This window comes from Acomys russatus, chromosome 31 (genome assembly GCF_903995435.1).
Source record: "Acomys russatus chromosome 31, mAcoRus1.1, whole genome shotgun sequence".
NCBI classification, from domain to species: Eukaryota; Metazoa; Chordata; class Mammalia; order Rodentia; family Muridae; genus Acomys; species Acomys russatus.
The window spans coordinates 11,655,308-11,680,418 of record NC_067167.1 but is presented as its reverse complement, the minus strand read 5'-3'; the positions used below and the strand labels follow the sequence as shown (position 1 = coordinate 11,680,418).

General features: G+C 39.7%; 2 protein-coding genes across 4 annotated transcripts in view; one reads left to right on the top strand and one right to left on the bottom strand.

The window, feature by feature from the left end:
• Chpt1 (choline phosphotransferase 1) overlaps positions 1-13,942 on the top strand; it is a 30,559-nt gene extending 16,617 nt beyond the window's left edge. Inside the window, exons 4-9 of one of the 3 annotated variants that reach the window (XR_007833588.1) lie at positions 3,944-4,028; positions 5,349-5,480; positions 7,933-8,091; positions 8,791-8,916; positions 11,309-11,511; positions 13,778-13,942. Coding sequence is in view for 2 of the 3 variants with exons in the window: in XM_051172635.1 (XP_051028592.1) it covers positions 3,944-4,028; positions 5,349-5,480; positions 7,933-8,091; positions 8,791-8,916; positions 11,309-11,419; positions 13,778-13,822 (658 nt within the window). In the remaining variant the exon portion in view is untranslated. The remainder of the gene's footprint in view (positions 1-3,943; positions 4,029-5,348; positions 5,481-7,932; positions 8,092-8,790; positions 8,917-11,308; positions 11,512-13,777) is intronic. The other 2 variants (XM_051172635.1, XM_051172636.1) reach the window with 2 other exon arrangements.
• Positions 13,615-23,497, bottom strand: Sycp3 (synaptonemal complex protein 3). Its single transcript, XM_051172649.1, has 9 exons — positions 23,374-23,497; positions 21,299-21,441; positions 20,913-20,979; positions 20,390-20,424; positions 19,006-19,123; positions 18,214-18,313; positions 15,332-15,430; positions 13,977-14,081; positions 13,615-13,857 (listed from the first exon to the last, which is right to left on the bottom strand). Exons 1-9 carry the CDS (start codon positions 23,421-23,423, stop codon positions 13,804-13,806), a joined length of 771 nt encoding a protein of 256 aa, XP_051028606.1. The 5' UTR covers positions 23,424-23,497; the 3' UTR covers positions 13,615-13,803.
• Between the last annotated feature and the right edge of the window lie 1,614 nt (positions 23,498-25,111).

Sequence of the window (25,111 nt, the reverse complement as noted above, 5' to 3'; positions counted from 1 at the left end):
GAGTGAGTTCCAGGACAGCCAAGGCTACATAGAGAAACCCTGTGTCGAAACCCCCACCCCCCCCCAAAAAAAATTTTTTTTTAATCATAACAAAAAAAATCCTTAGATAAGGTTATATATGTAGCCCTCACTTGTCTGGAATTCACTATGTAGACCAGCTTGGCGTTATGCTCACAGAGATTCATTTGCCTCTGTTAAGTGCTGAGATGAAAGGTATGTGCCACCATGCCTAGGTGGAGATGATTTTTTTGTTTTGTCAAAGTATCATGTACCCTGAAAGAGGGACCCTTTGACAATAGTCACCAACAGCAGATGATCCAGGGACTCAGCTGTGAGAGAGGTGAGCTAACATGTGAACACCCTATAGATGCTGGAGCTATAGACTACTTGGTATACATGCTTTGGTGCCTCTTCTTAGACACCAGGGAAAAGCACACAAACATGCTGCGCTGTCTGTGGGGCTTGCAGATTACTCTTGAACCCTTCCCATAAACTGCACAGTTTTATCTATTTTGATATTCCTCTTTTTTTCTGGCCTCAAGAATTATAATATGGTTGGAGATTGATCTCAGTTGGTCAAGTGCTTGCCGTGTGCACAGCAAGTCCTGAGTTCATCCTCCAAGACCCACTTAGTGCAAAGCTTGCATTGTCGGGGCCGAGGGGATGGATGTGAGAAGGTGCCAGGGTTACCGTGTCGATCCAGCTAGTCTATTCAGTGAGCTCCAGACCAGTGGCTATGCAGTCCCCAGAAGCAGGGTGCCTGGATCTTGAACACACCTGTACTTAGTGTGTCCTTAAATGACATGTGTTATGGTTAATTTAGAGGTATGGCCTAATAAATGTTTATTATTTGGCTATAATTATTACAGCAGTATTACTTAACCTACTTTCACAATCAATAAAGACACAGACAGCTGATATATTTTAGAATATTTGACCTGGGGCAGGCCAGGTATTAACCCACTAAACTGCCTTCCATTATCTCTCATTCTCTATCCCATGCTATCTGTTCTAACAGTTTCTGTCTGGGCTATCTCCCATCCATAATCCCAAAATGCTTGCTCATATTGTTCATCTGGGCCATTTCTTTCTATATGGAACTTCAGAGTTGCCCTTTTGGGCCCATGCGGCTCTTCCCTATCCCATGGCGATCCTCTTTCTTCCTCCTCTGGTCCCTCTCTGCTTCTGCCTCTCAAGATCCTTCTTTCCCCAGAGCCCTCGAACCTTCACTCTTCCCGCTTCCTTCTGTCCTGCCCAGGTGTAGGTCTTTTATTCAGTCAATCAGGGAGGCAAGGCTACACAGCAATACTTGGGGTATTGAGAATGTGCTTTTCAGGTCAGCAGCTAGATCTTGGGAGCCGGTAATTAGTATATATATATATAGCACCAGACCTACCTGCAACAGACACGGACATAGGGTGAACTTTAGCCTAAATTTGATCAAAAGCCTGTGGTAAAGCACAGTTCCCATATATACTCTTTACTTCTAGTCATTAGTTAAAATCCATGACAGTTGTGGATGGACTGGTCACATGTGACTCTGTCACCACTACTGAAATGCTGTGCATTGATAAGAGTCCTAAGTATTGTAGGTAAGGGTATTAAGGCCCTTTTTCTAGGATATTCAGCTGTTCCAATACAGGCATTGAGATATTGTTTTAATTTCTCCTCTCCTCGACCCAAAGAAAAAACCTCAAATGAGAAACACCACCGAATAACTTCCAGCTCATATAACACGAGAGAGGTCTGTAGCAAACATCAGTCCTTCCTGTATTCTCTCCTGGAAAGTGCTGCACACAGCGTTAGTGTGTGCGCGTTTGCCACCATCTCTCCGGTTGTTGGTGTTTGCTTGCCACGGATACCATTATTCACTTAAGACTAAGTCTGTTTTATTCTTTTGACTGTACCCCAAATAACACGGTTGAGATGTTTTCTTCCATAGCTTCTTTTAAAACTAATCCCTACATTTACTATCTTTGCTAAGAGATTATTATTACTCTCCTGTCTAAGAGAGATGGGAGCTCAGGGGAGGGATGTGGACTGGAGACATGGATTAGCATGGAAGATGATGGTCTTAAGTAGAGATAAAAGTATTCAGAGGATGTAAAAGTGCACGTGGAATTCTGGAGGCAGTATTTTAGGAGATGAATAACGGTATGCTCTAGAGCAGGACTGCTCACGCTGTTTCCTACCTACGACGCCTTCCTTTATCCCTGAGAAATGACTATATGGGTATGTAGACTTACAAAATGGATTATAAAACATTCACTGATAAGAAAACGTAAGGAATTTTATTTTAAAACAAATATATAAAAATTTATGATTTATTAAAGACAAAAATCAATGGGATTAGAATGATGGCTCCAACCTGGGTTTGATTCCCACATGGTGCCTTCTTACTACCTGGAACTCCAGCTCCAGGGTGTTGAGTACCTTTCCCCTCCATGGCACCAGGCACACATGTGGTGCACAGGCATACGTGCAGGCAAAACACCCGTACATAAAGTAAAACAATAAAGACAAAAGAAAAGTTGCATTCTAATGAGTAGATACTTTTATTTATTTTTACCTAAAAAATAAAGCTTGGCTATTTGATATTGCAGGACATAGAGGATCTTCAACATTTTCAGAGCCAGTCATTTGTTTGGTTTTATAATTATCAATGCTGAGACTACCATTTCACATAAATATATAATACAATGTGGGACTCTGCTGGAGAAGGTTGAAGTCATCTGACATTCCCAGATAGCCTCTGTGCTCAGTCTATAATGGTGGACTTCTCTCTCCGCCTGATCTGGGAAGGCCAGATCTTATAAGGAGTGTCACACAGCCCTCAGGGAAGATTACAGGTTGGACCTGTTTGGCAAGCACCTGGGGATTCCTGGAGATATCCTACCCTATGCTAAGGAGATCTTAGTTTTCTGCAGTAACCCTCAATTGTACCTGGAGATTCTCCCATGCCCATAGGATAATTAAGTACTGTGTTCCCCTTGTGATAAGACTGTGCTACTGCATGTAAGTCATGAATCCTAGCACCTCCAATCCCAGCGAATCAAACACGTTCACCCTTAAAGTCCCTTCCACTGCCCAAGGTTTATAAATCCCTGGTTTCACATGAAATAAATGTGCAAGGTGCTGGCTGCATGCTGCATGCTACCATCAGCTTTCCACCATGGCCACCTGAGACTTGTCATTTATTCCCTGAGATGGAAGGCTCCCCTCCTCACTAGAAATTTGCCACTGAACTCCCAGGGCTTGACTGCTAGCCAGGCTTTCTGGAGCCTGCCTGACCATCACGACTTCACTGACGGCCAGCGAAGCACCCACTGAACCAACTTCCTCAGTTATTTTCTGATCTTCATGGCACACATACATACACCCACCCACTAAATAAGTATATTAAAAATGATGAAGAAAAAGAGGAGGAGGAGGAAGAAAAAGAAAAAGAGGAAAAGGAAAGGAGAAATAATAATAATAGTTGTAAGAAGAATTACTTGCCTTAGGGCTGAGAGAGTGGCTCAGTGGGTAAAGTGCTTGTTGCACAATCGTGAGGGCCTGAGTTCAAGACCCTAGGTCCTACATAAAGCCAGGTGCAGCAGCAGATGTCTGTAATCACAGTGCTTCCATAGCAAAATGGGAGGTGAAGGCAGGAGAATCCCCAGAAGTGTGCAGGCTAGCTGACCTGGTGTTTGCAGCAGCAGATGACAGAGACTGGTTTCAAGCAACATACATGGTGAGGCCCAACACCTAAGTTTGTCCTGTTACCTCGATATTTACTGTGTGAGACCAAATGCTGTTCTTTTTTACCTAGCAGGGTCAGCTGACACAGAACTCAGTGATGGGCATAGAGGCATATCTGTGCTGTAGCATATGTGATAACTCACCTTCATGTTCAAGGACTTCATTTATAAACACTGGCCTGTTCTTTGTTCTTCCTCTGCAGAGTGGATGTAACTGAGATTCAGTTAGCTTTGGTGATTGTCTTTATATTATCTACATTTGGAGGAGCAACAATGTGGGACTATACGGTAAATTTAAATATTTAAATTTACATTTATGTGCTTTTAATGTACATAGGAAGATATTAGATTGTTGCTTGTCTTCAGAAATCCTCAGTTATATTTAACAGTCATTCTCTTTTATAAGTTTTTTCTTTCATTTAATAATATTAATATTCTGTATGCAATATTTATATGACTTTTATTTCTGTAGTGAATGTTCTATTGCACAGAAGAAAATGTCCCTATTTTCCTAATAGTAAAGGGAAAAAAATACACTCCAATTACCTTTTTCAGGGCAAGATTTACCATAGAAAACAGTTATTTTGAATAGAATTAGTAAAATATATTTGAAATTTGTCCCTAAATGCCCTCTGCCTCCATGCATACACATCACATCACACACACACACACACACAATTTTCAAAAAGTCAAATCTTAAAAACAAAAGTTTCCCTGTAGCACTTAGCTATGTTAGAGTCTCAGGTACTGCTCCTACCTGTAAGCTCAGAACAGGATTTCAGCACACTCTCAAGTCGTTATGACAGTCCTGCTCCTTCCCATATAACAGTAAAATCAAAGGTGTTCTACCACTGGCCTGAGTCCACTGGATGCTGGATGTGGACCAGGAAGCAGCTGGCAGTTCTAGTCATCAAGTCGGGGGGGTGGGGGGGCGGTCTTCTATTTGCAGCTGAATCTTAAGCTTGTTTCATTTAGGGTTTCGACAGTAACATACGAGAGACACATCTGATTCTCATACTATGATACTTACGGTTTTCTAAATTTAGTTATTAGCCTATAGTTTTCATAAATTTGGGTATCGTTTCTCAGAGTCTATTTTCAAAGTATAATAGCCTATAGCATCTAGCAATTCATTCTTACTGTTTTTAACTCCTTTGCTGCCTTTGGAAGTTGTCTTAAACAGCGGTTGACCATCAGGTAAATATTATTGCCAGAGGTTTAATCCTGGATATTAACTAGTTTTTTGCATGCACATGCGTGGTATTCATTACACATAAAGTGCAGGTCACAGTGTCTGCCTTTCCTGTGATGCTGCCTTTTAGAAGCTACTGGATTCCAGTGAACTATCCTTTGTCATGTTTAAGTCAGATAAAGGCTTGTGAAATTAATGATTTAATTATAATCTTACAAATGGGCTGAACTGATTGGGTGGATTCACTTCCCAGTTAGTAAAACAGTCTCAGAAAAGCTCCTGCTTGTCTTGTAGAAGCTGATGATCGGTTCTACAGGAGAGAATCGCCTGTTGTACACGATCATGTTATGTGTCTTTCTAGTTAATAGGGAGAGAAGTTCTGTTTTATTAATGGTTTGTCTCCTCTGCCCCTAAAGATCCCTGTTCTAGAAATAAAACTGAAGACCTTTCCGATCCTTGGATTAATAGGTGGAGTGATATTTTCCTGTTCCAATTATTTCCATGTGATCCTCCATGGTGGCGTTGGCAAGAATGGATCGACTATTGCAGTAAGAGATTGTTTCCATCATTTTTCAGCAGGAATATGTAATCACTATAAAAAGATAATCAAATACACCAAAACTCAAGAATAGAAAAAGCAGCCAATTATCCTGAAGAATTTGTTTTAGATACATAACACAAAAGCACTTTTAAAACAGTTTAAAGTGTTCTCCTTTCTTTTAGTCTTTAATTACTGTACATGGCAACCATAGGCATCATCGGTGCCGTTTGCTTGCTTTCATTTTGTGCCTGGGTGAAACTTCAGCATGGAGAACAGAACATTGGTTCTTGATTGAGTGACAGGAAGGATCCCAAAGGGCAGAGGTTCATAGACTGTACAGTTTCTGACTTACACATTTCTATGGAACTTTTAGTGATCTGTACTTAAAGGAACTACCTGGTGAGTTAGAATTAAAGCTTTAACCTCATTTCTTTGTGTTCTTCATGCTTTGCTTATGCTAACATCATTTGTAGATTTCCTCATATGCTTTAAAAAGTCAGTACCTTGGGGCCAGGAGAGATGGCTCAGAGGTTAAGAGCACTGGCTATGCTTCCAAAGGTCCTGAGTTCAATTTCCAGCAACCACATGGTGGCTCACAACCATCTATACTGTGATCTAGTGCCTGCCTCTGGCATACAGGAGTACATGCAGGCAGAGCACTGTATACATAACAAATAATTTATTTATTTTGGTTTTTTGAGACAGGGTTTCTCTGTGTAGCCTTAGCTATCCTAGACTCACTTTGTAGACCAGGCTGGCCTCGAACTCACAGTGATCCACCTGCCTCTGCCTCCCAAGTGCTGGGATTAAAGGCATGTACCACCATGCCCGGCCAAGAAGATGGAATTTTTGACATGTGTAAATAAATGTGCTCTCTACATTTTTAAAAGTACTGTCTTCAGCTTAAAACGTGCATGAATGTAAAAGATTTTAGGATGTTTTAATGAGCATATTGGTGGTCATTCAGTTAGCCTCAATGCCAGAAGAATTTCAACATGTTGTTTATGATAAGTGTTGATTCTCACTGAAGGAAATTTAATGACCTGGAATATATAATTGTATATGTAGAAAGAAGCCAGGTTAAATTGAGCCTTTTCTAATCAATGACTCTTGTATTTTGTAGTTAGCAGGATACATCTTATTTTAACACTTTTACAAAACTTCATTGACAGTCTTAAGTATTAATGGCCTTTTACTTAGTAAAAATTGACATAGAGAAATCTGATTGTCAATTTTATTTCTTGTTAATTAAAGCATACACACACACACACACACACACACACACACACACACAAAATTGAAGCAGTATCTGTTGTGCCTTGTTATTGTTGTACAACCAAAGGGTTCTGAGAAAGTTTGAATTTAGTCATATACTGTTTATACTCAAGTTCTTTGCATGAAATAGATGTTCAAAGCCAGGCCTGGCAGCACATGCTTATAATACCATCATCACCTGATCGGTGGCGTCAGGAGAATCATGGCATCCTCAGCGACATAATGGATTTAAGGCCACTCTGGGCTACATGAGACCCTGACTCAAAATAAAAAATAAAAAAATTAAAAATGGTTGCACTTTCTCCTGCCTACTTTCTTGGAGAACAGGATGCTGTTAAACTTTCTAAGACTGTCTATAAATCTTGCTATCTGTAGCCTAAGGATAGCCTCTCCTCTCCCAGGACACAGAAAGCAAAAGGTCACGACTCACTGGATAATTTTTTAGAAATGGTCCTTTTTGAGTGGAGCCCTTTCCTTCTCCTCCACAGAGTATCTTGTTGGCTGAAGGGCCCTGCTTCTTGTAGCTATACAGTGTCTCATTGCTGAGCTTGGGACTGCATCCCCAGAAATAGTCACAGATGCCCAGCCTATTACCCAAAGAACACTTGAGAAAATGTATTACATGTGAAGAGTTAACATTCTGTGTATTAGTAGCTTTGTGTAAAAGGGGCAGTTAAGAGAATATAAAATACCTAAATTGTCTTAATGAGCCTTGTGGATCTTTAATACTGTACTTCAGCAAATTTCAAGGAGCTGTTTGGCATGCAACAATGGCAGCCCTTGTATCCAACCAAGACTGGGTTTGACTGTACCCCAAAAGAGTACATACATCCTGGAGCTACTTCCAGGTGCTAAGGCTTGAAACTATTTAATCATTCTTAATTAACCTTTCTAGATTTCTATTTCATTTATACCACGCTAGTAAGAATTACTTAATTTGATAAGTTTCTTTAGTTGTTAAATCCTTGGGTCTGGCCCATCACTATCCTGATCCTCTTTCAAGCTCCCTCTATCATGAGCATGGCCTTGTGGGATCATGGCTTGTTCCTAGGGTTCACTGCTTCCTCTACTTTCAAAAAGAGAATTTAGAGTTCCTCATAATAAAACAAAAATTGGAAATGTTTGCATTGTAATATATGCAATGTTAAAATATGGTGATTAACTATTTTCCTTTTATCTTTTAGGGCACCAGTGTCTTGTCACCTGGACTCCACATAGGATTAATTGTTATATTGGCAATAATGATTTACAAAAAGTCTGCAACAAATTTGTTTGAAAAACACCCTTGCCTTTATACCTTAATGTTTGGATGTGTCTTTGCTAAAGTTGCACAAAAACTGGTGGTAAGAAATTCTTTATAATTCATGATATATAAATATTATAGTCTTCAACCACAAAGCTGAAAACAGGTTTTTTCTTTTTTTTTTTTTTTCTTTTTTTGGTTTTTTGAGACAGGGTTTCTCTGTGTTAGCCTTGGCTGTCCTGGACTCACTTTGTAGACCAGGCTGGCCTTGAACTTACAGCTATCCGCCTGCCTTTGCTTCTCGAGTGTTGGTTTTCCTTTATGGTGTCAGCAGCACAACAAATAGCTGTTTAGCCAGGCGTGGTGTCTCAAAAAACCAAAAAAACAAATAGCTGTTTGTGCTCCAGGTAAAACTGTGAGTTAACAGTATATTCTCAATAATAGTCAACTATAACTTTCTGCTACCAAGGAGCTTGTATATTAGGACATTATTATTATTGTTGTTGTTGTTGCTATTATTATATACATTGTGCTCTACTTGCATGTGCACCTGCATGCCAGAAAAGGGCATCAGATCTCATCTTAGTTATGAGCCACCATGTGGTTGCTGGGAATTGAACTCAGGACCTCTGGAAGAGCAGCCAGTGCTCTTAACCTCTGAGCCACCTCTCCAGCCCCTATATTAGGACTTTTAACAAACTATCTGCTTGTGAACTTGAGATGTGCATTAAGTATTCCTTTATCAAATATGAAATGGACTTGTCTTAACAGTGAAATTGTTTTATTTGCTTTTTTATAGATAGCTCATATGACGAAAAGTGAACTATATCTTCAAGATACTGTGTTTGTTGGGCCAGGTCTTTTGTTTTTAGACCAATACTTTAATAATTTCATAGATGAATATGTTGTTTTATGGATAGCAATGGTAAGTACTTTCCAGCTTGTTTTTGGTTTTTTTTTTTTTAGCATGTCAGCTCAGTTTAAGAACCACTTCAATGGGATCATATGTATAGTCCACATAATGTTCTGCATATTTAAGTGTAAACCCATGAAACATATATATTATGTGTAGAAGTGACTTTCATATCTGAGAGGTCAGGCTTCAAATAGCCTAGACCTAAAAATAACTTTTCTCTCCCCTAAATCGGAACAGATATGTCAAAAAGTCTATTTTGCCCAAGACTTTCCAACTTTACAAGCTTATTAAAATTATCCCCAGCTCGTATCAGGGGACAAACCAGTTGGATGGGGTTGGAATTAGCACCTGCTGCACCCCAAACTGCCACTGAATGTTGGAGAAACAGAAAAGATAGTACCACTCGTCTCTCAGGGTAAGAGTCAAAGACTAGCTTATGTTTGAGGTAACAACCTTGAATATATGGCCCTTGGTGACAATGTTTTATTAATGACTTGGTCATTAAGCAAAGGTTAAATTCTCATTGATTATACCCTGATTAAGAAGGGAATGTATGTTAAAGTTACTTTTACAAAACTTTGTTTTTCGGTTTCTCTCAACTCAGCTAACATACAAATAATTGACTTTTATATTTCTTTAATAAGCTTTACAACATTATAACTGAGAAGTTATTACTCTATTCTTAACCCTCTAAATAATCTGGTTTCTTCCCAGCATACATCCCAGAGATACTTGCATTTTGTACCTTTCCTGATCTGTCTCTTGGATCTCTCCCGTGGCTGAATCCCCTGCTTCCTCTTCTAACTCCTTCTCCCTTGGCTGGCAGGAAGTCTAGCCCTGTTCTCTCCCCTGCTCACTGATTGGCTATAAACTGCTTTTTTGGTATATCAGGGGACAATTGGGGAGCCGCATTTATACAACATTGATGTCTTTTTTTTCCCCAGCCTCTGGCTCTTCCCATCTTTCTGCCCCCTCTTCCATGTTCCCTGAGCCCTCAGAAGGGTTATAGTTTAGATGTCCCATTTATGGCTGAGCACCTCACAATGTTAGATTTGAAACTCTGAAACTTCTAGAGGAAAGAATAGGGATATCTAGGTGATGTAAGCTTTGTGTGCATCTGTGAACTTGTGATTATTTGCCTAACCTGCAAAAGACCCTATGTATAATCCCAGCACCTCCCCCAAATGGGGCTGGGGGAAATCAAGCACCAATTTTTTGTTTTTCAAGACAAGGTTTCTCTGTAGCTCTGCCTGTCGTGGAACTCATTCTATAGACCAGGCTGGCCTCCAACTAAGAGATTCACCTACCTTTGCCTTCTGAGTGCTGGGATTAAAAACATGCACCACCAGCCAGCTAAGCACCTATTTTGTATAGTTATGGGCCTGATTTACACCAATGATAGAGCAGTCTGGTGAACTGTGTCCAATTTTTTCTATAAAACACAGTTGGAGACAATTCAGACACACAGAACATGGGCCAAACAGAACATCTGTGGTCCGTGGTCTCTCTAGAGGTAAGCTTTCGGTGATAGAAAGAGCATGACAGAATTGTCCAATAAAAAGGACCTTTTCCTGTGAGTGAGAATTCTATCCCTAAAAGCTTTTTCTGAGCTTTATTTTCTTAAAGTATTTGGCTATAATCTCTGAGCAGTGTCTAGAGACCTTTCCCTTTAACTTTTGAATACAACAATTTTATGTATGCTTCCCTAAACTAGTCTCTTTTTTTAGGCTTTTTAAGTTCTTAAATGTCAAAGGGATAAAAAAATATGAACAGCCCTTCTTTTAAGAAATTTGAGCCGGGCGTGGTGGCGCACGCCTTTAATCCCAGCACTCGGGAGGCAGAGGCAGGCGGATCGCTGTTGAGTTCGAGGCCAGACTGGTCTACAAAGGATGGCCAAGGCTACACAGAGGAAACCCTGTCTCGAAAAACCAAAAAAAAAAAAAAAAAGAAAAGAAAAGAAATTTGTGAGTTCATTTAATGGCAGAAAGTTGATAGAATGTTTAGGTCCTTCCACTTTTGTACTTTAGTCTTTTTTGCCTCTATGCTTCAATTTTTGTAAATATCCAGAATATCTGGACATTATGGCTTGTAATCCCAGCACTTTGGAAGCCAAGGCAAGAGAAGTGATATGCGTTAAAGCCAGCCTGGGCTACATAGTCAAAAGGCCAACCAGGACTACATAGATAGGCCCTGTTTTAAAAAACAAAACAAGAAAAAGAACAGTAAGGATATAATGTGTAAGTATGAAAGGTATTAAAAAGTATTCTAAAATACAGTGTTTTCAGCTAGGAATTTTAAGGACATTTGAGATGGGACTTGGGGCTAATAGAAAATTAATTGTATTTTTACAAAAGATGAACCATACATAACCCATTTTGTATTTTCCTTTTTGCTTCCAAAGGTCATTTCTTCATTTGATATGATGATATACTTTAGTTCTTTGTGTCTGCAAATTTCAAGACACCTTCATCTAAATATCTTCAAGACTTCATATCAACAAGCACCTGAACAGGTTCACAAGCATATTGACTGACTAGTAGCCCAAGGAAAAGAGGAGAAGCAGTTAGGGGAACCTATGTGTGAAGGAAACTCTCTATGCAGGAGGCTAGTATACTATCTATAAGGTTATGTTTAAATGTGAAACATAAATCTGGTAGCTTCCATTATGCCTACATCAGTCATTAACATTTTATTACAGATGTTATCAGTGTAATATAATGTATGAATTAGAAACAAAAATGTTAATACTAAAAGGACAATAAGAAATTAGACCCCAATAATTCTAAATAGTACTGTGTCCACAAAGTACCTATCAGACTTGGGGAGGTTTGATTGCCAAAGGATCACACAAATATTCAGAACTTAAAAGAACTTCTAGCCATCTTGGCAGTGACATTTGATTGATAAGAACTTGAAAAGTGAGCTCATAAGTATTTAATGGTAATACTATCATTGAGTCAAGTGATATAATGAGATATTTTTATATACTAACCATTGTTCAAGAGGTATGCTAATTATAGAAAGACACACTTTCAATACTACCTAGACTTTAAAACAATGGTTATGGAAATTTGTTGTAATTTGTATTTACTAAAAGGAATCTGTTGTACCAATTCAGCATAACATGAATCTTTGAGGATAACTTGTGCCTTAATAGTCCAAGTAAAAAATTTACTTCAGGGCTGGGCATGGTGGCATGTGCCTTTAATCCCGGCACTTGGGAGGCAGAGACAGGCAGATCTCTGTGAGTTCAAGGCCAACCTGGTCTACAAAGTGAGTCTAAGATAGCCAAGACTACACAGAGAAACACTGTCTTGAAAAAATAAAAAGGGGAGGGGGGAACAAGAGTCAGTTACTCAACACTAAGTACATTGTGTTCTGATCATCTTTTCTGTTCTCAGTTTAAAATACTTAGATTCTCTTTATAAATAATAGAATTACCTGAACACTCTTCAGACTTTATGACCCATATCACCTTAGTTCCACAGTATGAAATAATCAGACAAATAAACATGTACTTTTAAGTATTCCAAGCAAGAAAAGGATTTTTAAAAGTATGTTTTTCAAAGGTAAAAAAATATGTAAATACAGAAAAAACACTCTAGTATTTACTTTGCCTCTCTAACCCCTGGTACTTCTCAAAGACCTTAAAAGTTGGATACTAGGTGGGAGAGTTAATGCTTAGCATGGGTGAGGCACTTGGCTTGATCTACCAGCAACCCCAAAAAGCGATTTTTAAATTGAGGTGTCCTTTTAATGTCAAAGCTAATGGTAGAAGGGCACTTTCTTCCTAGACAATAAAAAGATAGTATTACATAGACTTGTTTAAATTTTGTTCTATAACCTATCTTTTAAAGATTTTAAAGATTGTTGCTTTCCTCTTAATGGGTATGTTTTGTTATTCAGAATGACTCATTGAATGCAATTTCAGCAAAACTAGTAAGTTTGTCTTTAAAGAAATGTTGAAAAAACATGTAGGAAATTAGTGTTTTGTAAGTTTATCTGTATAATGCCTATTTTATTAAAAATAGTCCAAGTTTAGAAATGAATGTGAAATCAAACTTCAGTATATTTACTGAACATTACAATGGAAAAGACAGCTAGGTAATTTATATATGAAGTACTTAAACCATAGATAACTTTAGCTGTGTTTGTGATAATGCTCTTAATCATTACTAGAGCCATGTGTCAATTAAATAAACTAGCCCAATTAAATGGTATCTTGATGACCTTACAGAAGTGAAATATTCATAAATCCATGTATTAAAACTAATATTTAGAAATGTTCAGGTTTATTATTTTAGCTTTTATAATTTATTCTAAGACACTAACTTAAGTTCTTTTAATAAACTGTATAGCAGATTCTTTTCTTAGAATTGGCAATCTATTATTTTAGTAAACATATAAATATATACACATAAAACAGATTCTGTGGTTTTCTTCCTTAAAGGAGAACAGTGTTAGTTAGCCAAAGTGGCGAAATGTACTTGTTCCTGCTACATGGGAGGCTGAGGACTAAGAATCACTTACTCCATGAAACTAATCTGGGCAAGAGGGTTAGACTCTTTCTTAGAAACGGAACAACAGAACCATCTATATTTAGAACTTTGTTCCTTGGGATTCTTAAGAGATGCACTGAAACCAAGACTTAAATTTAAGTCTTTATTGACACAATAGTAGAGAGAACTCACTATTACAACAAAAGAGCTGAAAGCTTGATACACTAGAATAGCTGCTATTTTATACAGTGTTTAGGTTTATTTAAGTTTACAGAGCAGAAATCTTCCACTTAGCTAATTATTACAGATGTTATAGTATATAACTTCTAAAGGCATGCCTCTTAATGTTTTAATTGTATCATATTACATAGGTTCAAGTTCTTTCTTCAAAGACTCATCAGAATAACATGGATTGAAGAGACTTTCGAACATTTGCCATCTCTTGCTGCTGCTGTTTCATGAAAGGAGATATGAAACGTTTAATTTTTAGTTAAATGTTATAAAATTTCAGCAAATAAAACATTTCAGTACCTCCACTAATCCATATTTTTGCAATTAAATAGAACTTACAGTTTCCATCATAACCTTTTTTTGCAACATAGCCATTTCTTTCTTAAGTTCACTTTGTGTGCCAGTAAATAGATTATCATTATTCTTCTCCACATCCTCCAAATTCTAAAACACAAAAAGGCCATTTTCATTAGTTTATACTTTTATAGTTCTAAACTGTAAACTGTAAACTTTTCAAAAGTAAAAATCTTTTATGCAAATAATGCTGATTATTTATCCTAACATAATTTATATGTACTTATGTAGACCAAACTTCCCACTATAAACATATAAAATATAATCACATTAATCAAACACAATTATTTAGAGTACAACAATAGCATCTTTACCCAAAACAGTAGTTTAATGAAATATTAAGGTCAAGGTAATAAAATAAAATTTAAAAGGGAGCTAAACAAAATGGGAGAACTGAACTGGGTGTGGTGGCGCACACCTTTAATCCTAGCACTTGGGAGGCAGAGGCAGGTGGACCGCTGTGAGTTTGAGGCCAGCCTGGTCTACAAAGCAAGTCCAGGACAGCCCAGATAACATAGAGAAACTGTCTCGAAAAAGCAAAAAAAAAAAAAAGATGGGAGATTTGAGAATTTAAGGCTAATGTGGGCAACATAGGATCCTATCTCAAAAGAATAAGAAACAGTAGGTTGTCTATCAGTAAATACAGTTTTGAAAATTTCTAGTAAGTTTCTTAGTCATAATAAGTTGACTATACCCAGATGTTCTAAAAGGGAACTTAAAAGATTCTAGAGGAACAGTATAACCAAAGCATGGAAATATGTAAGTCTGTAGATTTAGAGAAAGCAATTATGTAGAGAGTTTGGATTAACAGACATGTATAGTTTGTGAAGCTTAAACAGAATCATGTCAAAGAGAATCCTAAACACCTAAAAATTTAGAAGGGGAGACTACAGGCACATTTTGAGGAAGATGTTTTAGAAAGATAACAGGGCAGACTCAAAGAATAGGGCAGGAGATGGCTCAGTGATTAAGAATGCTTGTTCTTACAGAGGACTTAGGTTTGATTCCCAGTCCCCACATGGCACCTCACAACTATCTGTAACTTTAGTTCCAAAGGATCCACTACCCTCTTCTGACTTCTGTGGGCACCAGGCATGCACATGGTATACACACATATATAAAAAACACTCATATGCAATATTAAACAAGAACATAAGTTAGCTGGGTGTGGTGGCACACACCTTTAACACCAGTACTGGGGAAGAAGAGGCAAAAGAACCTCTTTGAGTTTGAAAGCTGCCTATTCTACATAGTAAGCTCCAGGCCAGCAAGGCTATATAGTGATCCCTGTCTCAAGCAAAAACACAACAAACAAAAACATGTTACCATGTATAACTCACCTTTATGAACTTCTCATGTAACTGTTTGATTGCTTTCAGTCTCTGGGTCTGAACAATTCTAGACTGCTGAAAAATCTTTTGTTGTTGTCGAAAAAGATTCTATAAGCAAAAGTAATAGTGACTTGGTTAAAGTATTTTTGTTATGCGGGCTTCATGCATGCTAGGCAGACACCTAGCTCTGAGCTCTATCTCATACCTTAGTTTTAAATTTAGCAAAATATAATTCCACGATAAAGGTATAGCTTAAGGTTTTTAGTATTTTAACAACTATTATGATTAAGCTTAAGTACTTTTTCCACTAACTATAATATCCTGTTATAATAATCCTGTCATTCAATGTGTAAGTTTTAAAAATATTTGTGTGCCTGGATATAAGGGTGTTGAATCTCCTGAAACTGAAGTCACAAGTGATTATGAGCTGCCATTTTAGTGCAGAGAACCAAACCTGGGTCATCTACAAGAGCAGTAAGAACTCCTCACCTCTGAACCATTGCTCCAGCCCCTGGTATTTGAAGCAAGGTTTCATTGTGTTGCACAGCCTGACTTGGAACTTATGACTCTCCTACCTTAGCATTTTAAGTAGCTGGGATTACAGGCATATACCACTATAAGATTGAATAGGAAATCTCACTGTTTTAGGGTTTTGAGACAGGGTCTAAGCTGGTCTTAATTTATTATGTAGTCAAAATGCCTTTGAACTGCTGGGTCCCTCTGTTTCTACATCAAATGCATCTTTTGTTTTATTTAGTAAGGCCATCAGATAATGGAAAGTGAAAACCACACCTGGTTTATGTAGTGCCGGGGATCAAACACAAAGTTTTGTACGTGCTAGAGTCTACCACTGATATATATCCCTAGCCCCAAGAATATCTTCTTAGTAATAAGAATGTATTATACAGCTGATATATGAATGTTGGTCTTTTAGTTCCTAATCTATTCTTTACAAATGACTTTGTCTTCTAGCCTCCTTAATCCATGCACTTATATCCTTAAGATTTATTTATTTACTATGTATACAGTGCTCTGCCTGCAAGTACACCTGCAGGCGAAAAGAGAGCATTAGATCACATTATAAGATGGTTGTGAGCCACCATGTGGTTGCTGGGAATTGAACTCAGGACCTCTGGAATAGCAGTCAGTGCTCTTAACCTCTGAGCCACCTCTCCAGTTCTTTCTGTACAGTAGTACTGTAATGACAATGTATTTAATTGTATTAACTATTTTGAGACCCTTAAGTACACATACACAGTCCTCCACAACTATTTGGCATAGATATTCATCAGCCATATCCAAAGATGAAGAAACTGAACCATAACAGTAAAACCTATTGTTTCAAAGCTAACTACTGTTCGAGCAGAATTTGGTTCCAAATAGGTTTCTATAATCCAGGCACTAATCATTGTACATATGGTTTCTCTAGTATATTGTATATTCAACCACTGCCTGCCTACTATTCTGGCTCTTTAGTACTACAGTATATAGCTCATTTTTATTAGTTCAGGACTAAAATCTGCATTCTTCCTTTTACTGTAATTCCCAGATTAAGTTACATAATACTCCTTAGCCTATACACTTTGTTGCCTTCTGACTTTGTCACATTTACTTGGCTAAATCCCTATCTTGTAAAATTCAACTCTAGTTACTCTCCGTGGTGGCATTACTTTTCGATGTCTAATGACCCTCCTAAATAAAACATAATCCAAAGAGAACAGTTTTCCATCACCATGTGTTATATACCACCCATCTACATCTATTTGTATTTGTACTTATATACTCTTACTTCCTCTTGTTTCTAAGGATGATACTTAGTCCAACTTCATGTCTTTTCCATTCTCAAGAATTTTAATTTTCCCCCTTCTGTTACTATTAAATTTCTCTCTGTAGCCAGAGCTGGTGCTGGAGGCCTATAACCCTACCTTTTTTCAAGGTGGAGACAGGCAGCCACACACTGAAGTCCTACCTAGGCTATAGGGTAACAAGAGTAGTCTGGCTATCTTGATGAGATCTTGTTTCAAAATTAAAGGTAAAAAAGAGGGCTGGGAACATAGTGTATTGGTAGAACAGTTTTGAAGGCCAAGGTTCAATCTGAAATACCAGAAATAAATTTGTTTCTCTAGATTCCTGTCAGCACATAAGCCTGCTGTTTCACTTATCTTAAAAAAAATAATGGCTGTGCCGGGCAGTGGTGGCGCACGCCTTTAATCCCAGCACTTGGGAGGCAGAGGCAGAGGCGGGTGGATCTCTATGAGTTCAAGGCCAGCCTGGTCTACAAAGCAAGTTTCACGACAGCCAGAACTATGACAGAGAAACCCTGTTTCAAAAAAACAAAATTTCATAGAGACCTAGCAGCAGAGCCAAGATGGCACTATAATTAAGCAACTGTTCCCCACCTCTATTCAACTGTGTGTCTAAAGCTAATTTATACCAAATTCTTTTATATAAATAAGTAATTCTTTTATCTATTGACAAGTTTCTGTTATTTAAAGTTGCAAGGATATCAACTATTAAGGCCAGTGCTAAGCCGGGCAGTGGTGGCACATGCCTTTAATCCCAGCACTTGAGAGGCAGAGGCAGGCAGATTGCTGTGAGTTTGAGGCCAGCTTGGTCTACAAAGCTACTCCAGGACAGCCAAGGCTACACAGAGAAACCCTGTCTCACACCACCAAGGCGGGGGGAGGGGGATAAAAGGAAACCAGTGCTTTTAGGAATATTTTATGTACCTATACTTATGTGGTTGATGATTTGTAAATATTAAAATATGTAATTAACAGTGGGTAATAAAACTTGTCTTAGTTCTATGAACATAATATATGACTAGGTTCTTTATTTCTACTTGAGGCTTATTATAATAGATTAATTATAAAGTGACTCGTGATACTAACAGTTAGTTTTTCTCCTTGTTCCTCAAATTTCTGCATATCCAGTTCCCACTGCTGTAATACACTCATAAATTGCTGAGAATATTCACTGTTAAGCTTCTGTCTGTAAAAAAAAAAAAAAAAAAAAAAACAACATTGAATCCTGTCAAACTTCATACCAGTGTGAAAAGAACATTCAAAACAAATTCAACTCACATATTTTATGTTATAAAAGGAAATAAGAGTTTAATTATTTTGATAGGAAAAAGTTTTAAATGTATGTTAATTTCAGTATTTTTTTTCCTAACAGAGGTCTTTTAACCTGCTTTAGATCTTGAAAACTGAGCAAGTTTTAGCTTTTAATCTCCAAGGAATTTTTCATTTTTCCTACTGAATATACTTCTTATAGGTTAAATTATTTCACTTAGGTTGCCCCTCCCCTATTTTGGCATAAAAGGTTTAGTACAAAGGAATAGTCAAGTAACTAAAATGTGTAAACTTATTTACAAGATAGAACTTTTTCTATATTTTACAGTTATCAAACAATAATTTCTATGACACATTTTTTATTCAAGTAATATATTTCCACAATGGATATCAATGAAATAACCTCCCAAGTATTTAAAAGGAGGAAAAAAGTAATCTCCACTGACTTCTAAGAAATATCTCAATTCTATGAAGATATGAGGCTACAGGACTATGTAATTAGAAAATTTAAAAACCCAAGCATTTTCACTAGAGATTCTAAGAAGCAGATGATGCTATTTTCCATAGGTAATTTGCACTAGGACATATTAAGAAATGTCAAAACCTTACATTTCCTCTTGTTGTGTTTTCCAAATTTGCTCAATTTTCTGGTTACTGGCTTTGAAAGAAGCTTTGGTATACATTTCTATTCTCTTTCTCTTAGCAAGAAGAGCTTTGTTGATGTCAGCTATATTGAAAATAAACATCAAAATTTAATATTAAAGAAAACAATTTTGTTCCACATAATCAAATAACTGTAAGTATGGGTTCATTCATCAATATCAAGGACATTTAAAATTAAATTTAGGGACCAGAGAGAAGGTTCAGTAGGAAAACAAACAAAAACATTTGCATTAGACTACTGGGCCATGCCTTTCATCCCAGCACTTGGAAGGCAGAGTTCTGCAGGTGATCTCTGAGTTCCAGGCCAGCCAGGAAATATAGAGGATTTCGGTCTCAAACAGGGAAAAAAGCCACTTGCCATAAGCCTGACAACCTAAGTTTGATGCTGAGAATCCATGGTGTAAGTGGAAAACCAAGCCCTGAAAAACACTGTCTCTGCCAGTAGAAAACAAGAGACAACTCCCCCCAAAATACTGTGACCTGCATCACACATTTATACCACACTCACACATATACATCACACACAAAATAATAAAATAAAATTTGAATAGCACTAATGTGTGTGTCTTTTTTTTTATTGGGGACTGGAGAGATGGCTCAGAGGTTAAGAGCCTGTCTGCCCTTCCAGAGATCCTTAGTTCAATTCCTAGCAACCACATGGTGGCTCACAGCCATCTATGTGATCTAATGCCTTCTTCCGGCCTGTAGCTGTACATGCAGATAGAGCACTCATACATAAAATAAGTAAATAAAATCTTAAATAGAAAATGCTTTGTACTTTAGAATGCTTAGCATTTAGAATTTTCAGACTAGGGAAGCTCAGCCAGTTAAGTCTACGCAAATATAAAATCTAAAAATGGCTGAATTCTGAATTTTTAATCTCAAATATTTTGGAATAAAAATATATATAAAGTAAAACAGGTACAGTGGTGCACACCTGTAATCCCAGCACTCAGGGAGGCAGAGGCAGGCAATCTCTGAGTTCAAGGCCAGCCTGGTCTACAAAGTGAGTCCAGGGCTACACAGAGAAACTCTGTCTCGAAAAACCTTAAAAAAAATTTCCAGAAAAAAATATAATCACTTATTCTATTAATATAAAGTAGAAAAACTTATCCCCTCTATTTTTTCTAGAATTCTTGAAGTACTATGTTTACTTTTCATATCATAAAAGGTTAAGAAAGAAAATGATACTAACTCTTAAAACATTTATGCAAAACCCTATAAACAAAAATATGGCACTAAACAATATTCACAGTGAACTTATTTCCTATGGTACAATTGCTATATAGTTTTAAACAATCTTCTTTAAATATGTCTCCCAAAAACATACCTCCAAATTTTTCCAGCATATTCTGTACTTCGCCTCTGTGAAAAAGATTACAGTTGAAAAATTAGGACCAGGAGTGTAATTCAGTGGTAAAACATTTGCCACACGCTCAAGGCCCTAGGTTTAATCCCTAGCATCATCAAAAATAAGACACTGTTTGTTTTTGTTTTTCAAGACAAGGTTTCTCTGTGTGGCCTTGAACTCACAGAGATCTACCTGAGTAACAAATAAATCTTTTAATTTAGAGATTCACAATATACTTGTTTTGGAAAAAATACCCTAGTTGCTAGCTAAACTGAAGTAAATTTTTCTTAAAGTACTTTATTGAACAAAGAAAACATTTTTGGGACTTGTGAAATAGCTCAGAACAGTTAAATGCTTGCTCTGCAAGCATGAATACCTGACGTTCAACCTCAGTACCCACATAAAGTACTTGACATATAACTTGGTATTTGGCGCGCGCGCGCACACACACACACCGGCATGCACTTGCACACAACACCCTCAAGTCTTTTTAACATCTTACCCCACATCTTCAATTATTTCTGCAGAAGATCTTTTCTTTCCGTGTTTATCAATTACTGGAGTCTTTTCTGTATTGACAAAATAAAATTTAAAATTAAGTGTTATTTTGGTAAATTTTAAATCTAAAGTATTTCAGGATTTTGTAACATTTTAAAAGCAGGTAAACAATTATATCACAATTGATCCATTCATTTTATAGAAGCAAATTTAAGTTTGGTCATGTACTGTTGGACAATAGAAGGAATACTATTTGAAGTGCTACAACTCTGATAACAGAGATTGAAGATCTGATGAGGCATAAAGTATGTGCTTTAATTCAGTTTTACGTGTAGCAGGTTCAAAGTAAACCCTAGGACACGGTTAATACCCGATATTAGGCATATTTACCATCAACAACATCCTCCTCTGAACAAGACTGATCTTTATCTTCTTTCTCAAAGTCAAAGGCTTTCTGAGGCTGATCCACTAATGGTGGCTTCCCAGATTTCCCAGAATGCTTTCTTCCACCAGCCACCATCTTTAGACGTTTCCTTGTTTAAAAAGCAAACAGAAACCAGCAAAACCACCAAATCTTTCAAACTGTTTGAATTCATAGATATCATTTAACTTTTTTGTTTATTTGGGGGGAATAACACATATATGGAAGGCAGAGGCCAACTTTAAAAACTAGTTCTCTTACACCAGGCTTGAGAACAAGTACCTTTACTCACTGGGCTATCTTACTGGCCTGATTTTTGTTGTTTTTTGTTTTTCCGGGCCAGGGTTTCTCAATGTTCTCTTGGCTGTCCTGGACTCGCTCTTTAGACCAGGCTGGCCTCGAACTCACAGAGATCTGCTTGTCTCTGCCTCCCAAGTGCTGGGATTAAAGGTGTGTACCACCAGGCCCGGCCTGATTTTTTTTTTTTAATAGTTCCAAAATTTAACAGTTTATCATTTGCCAAATTAAGAATAAACATACCACAGTGATAGTTTGAACATGGACTCCAAATACTTCCACTTAGCCACTAGAGCTCAATTTTAGCACTATCTGCCAGATACTTGATAAGTTTTAGTTAAGTTTGTATCTCAGAAACTAAAATCATGGTTACCAGCAGAATAAATCACAAGCACTCCAAAAGTTGGTTGTAGCAATATAAAATATAAATCTGCCTCCTAGTTTACTTAGTCCATTGTCCCTAAATCCATAGGCCACCACTCCTAATTTCCTAAACCTCAACTCAATTCTCTTCGCCCCACCCCCATTTCCCGAGGCCACGCCTCCATCCCCTAGACCACACCCCCTAATCCCCTAGGCCCAGTCCTAAAGTCCCTGAGCTCCCAACCCCTACCATCCCAATTCCCAAAGTCTAGCCTCCACATTCCCTCGGCCCCTGACTCTGGCCCCTCAGCCCTGACCCCAATGCCTTTAACCATGACCTCTAACTCCCCAGGCCCCTCCTCATTTCCTTAGTCCTTGACTCCTCTTCCCTAGTCAGAGCCCTTATTAGTCTCAGCTGCCACGTCCTTATTTCTCAGGCCCCGCCCCCTATTGGCTCCCATAGGCTCCAATAGGGGAGCCAATTCCCAAGGTTCCACCTCCAGATTCCCTTGACCCCTGACCTTTTAACTCTCTCAGCCTGACCCTAACTCCCTAGGTCCGGACCACTACTTCCCTACTTCAAACCTGACTCTACCTTCCTAGGCCCAGCTTCCTGTTCCCTAAGGTCAAGACCCCTAATTCCTCAGCTCTGACCCCAATGCCATCAGCCCGGACCCCCGACTCCCTCGACCCCGACTCCCTCGGCCCCGACCCCGACCTCCCTCGGCCCCGACCCCGACTCCCTCGACCTCGACTCCCTCGACCTCGACTCCCTCGGCCCCGACTCCCTCGACCTCGACCCCGGACTCCCTCGGCCCCGACCCCGACCTCCCTCGGCCCCGACCCCGACTCCCTCGACCTCGGCCCCGACTCCCTCGGCCCCGACTCCCTCGACCTCGACTCCCTCGGCCCCGACCCCGGACTCCCTCGGCCTCGGCCCCGACTCCCTCAGCCCCTCGACTCCCTCGACCCGGACCCCCGACTCCTCAGGCCCTGACTCTCTCGGCCCCGACCCCCGACTCCCTCGGCCCGGACTCCCGACTCCCTCGGCCCGGACCCTCGACTCCTCAGGCCCCGACTCCCTCGGCCCCGGGACCCTTGGCCCCTCGACCCGGACCCCGGATTCCCTCGACCCGGACCCCCGGCTCCCTCGACCCGGACCCCCGGCTCCTCAGGCCCCGACTCCCTGAGCTCGGACCCGTGCCGTTCCGGAGCTGTCGTCCGGCCTCAGGCCCTGCCTGCCCCACACCGACCACGGTTGGTGAACCGCTGCGCCCTCAGCGAGCGTCGCCTTCTCACGTTCCCGCCTAGCTGGGCTATGGCATCCGCCTCCCCGGTGAAGGCCAAGCTGCTGGCACCGGCTCTCACTCGGCCATCGCCTTACTTCAGCTCCTCCAGAGAGGAATCCTCCTCGTCTCCGGAGCCGCGAAGCATTTGAGGAACCTTCGCCTTTGGGCGGGAGAAAATACGGCGTGGCCCCGACCAAACTCTCCGCTGATTGGTCGGCCGCTATGGGCACGCGCGCTGACGTTAGCTCCGCCCCATGGGGGGGGAGATGCTTCCCATGCGCATGCGTGTTCTCACAGCCGCCACGATGGGGGCGGGGCGCGGCACTTTCATGACGAACATTTAACCTTAGAAGCCGGGCTTTCTCGCAATTCCTTCACCGAACTGCGTTAGGAAATCCCTCTCCAAACCGCACGGGTCACCATCATCCCACCAGACCCGGCGGCCATCTTTGCCTGCGGTTCCTCATTCAGGTGTATATGGAAATTTCCGAATTTATGTAAATTACTCATCACCCGTTTTCTGATGTTTTTGTTTGGTTCTTTGTTGTTTGGCTCCTGCTACAGGGTCTCACTCTAACCCAGGCGGCCTTCAAACTCACGGTAATCTTCCTGCCTTAGCGTCTTAAGTGCAAGAGTTATAGGAGTAAATCAACAAACGATTTACGTTGTCTGAGTTGCGATAACACACAGACATGGACTTTTCCCTTTTCTTTTTTGGGACATGCTTTCTCTGAGTAGCCTTGGCTGTCCTGGACTCCATTTGTAGACCAGGCTGGTCTTGAACTCACAGAGATCCACCTGCCTCTGCCTCCCTGAGTGCTGGGATTGCAGGCGGCCTGCTAGATATGAATTTTAATATGCCAAGACATTACAGGTTTATTTATTTATTTTTTATGCCTGAGCATTGCAATAACTCAAAGCTTCCATTGAAAAAGAAATGAAAGGCAGGGGTGGTAGTGCACGCCTTTAATCCCAGGACTCTGGAAGGCAGAGGCAGGTGGATCACTGTGAGTTTCGAGGCCAGCCTGGTCTACGAAGTGAGTCCAGGACAGCCAAGGCTACACAGAGAAACCCTGTCTCGAAACAACAACAACAACAAAACCCACAAAAACAAAACAAAAAACAAACAAACAAAAAAAGAAAGATTAAAAACCCGGAGTGGAAAGACACCACCTCACTCCACAGCTAACATGGCTTCATCCTCCTCACCGGCACAGGTCAGGCACTGGCTGCGTCATTTGCCCAGTTAAAGTCAGAGGAGCATCAATAGACTCCAGTCACAGCAGCCACACGTGATAATCTGATTCCTACCTGGGGTCCGCTCAAGGCTTTGGCTAGTGGAGACCAGGCCCTGGTTTCTACTGCTCACCCCCCTGCACCCTCTGCACGTAGGCACGCTTGCTCTTTTGGCAGGAGAGGAATGTCTTTCTTGCTTTCCAATGACCGATGCCCAGGAATTTGGAAACTCTGTGCCTTATCGGGCTTATCTACCTGATCTCCTCACACTCCATGTGGCTGCATGGGATACTGACCTAATTAAAGTCACTACTGACAGCGTTGACCTGCCAGGTGCACAGAGTAACAACTATTTAACTCAGCGGCCAGAAAGTAAATTTTACTCCTGAGGGCTTTGCTCCCACATTTGTTTTACATGTGGAGAAGTCACTCAAGATTGTTTTTCGCCGAAGGAACATACTTTAGTAGCGGATTCTCCTTCTCCTTTATCTGAGCCTCTGGATATAATCATGATGTGCCAGGAGATGTGCACTTCCTTAAATTACATTTACCTCAGTTTTACAGTGATACTTAACTTTGAATGGGTTCCAAAACCTT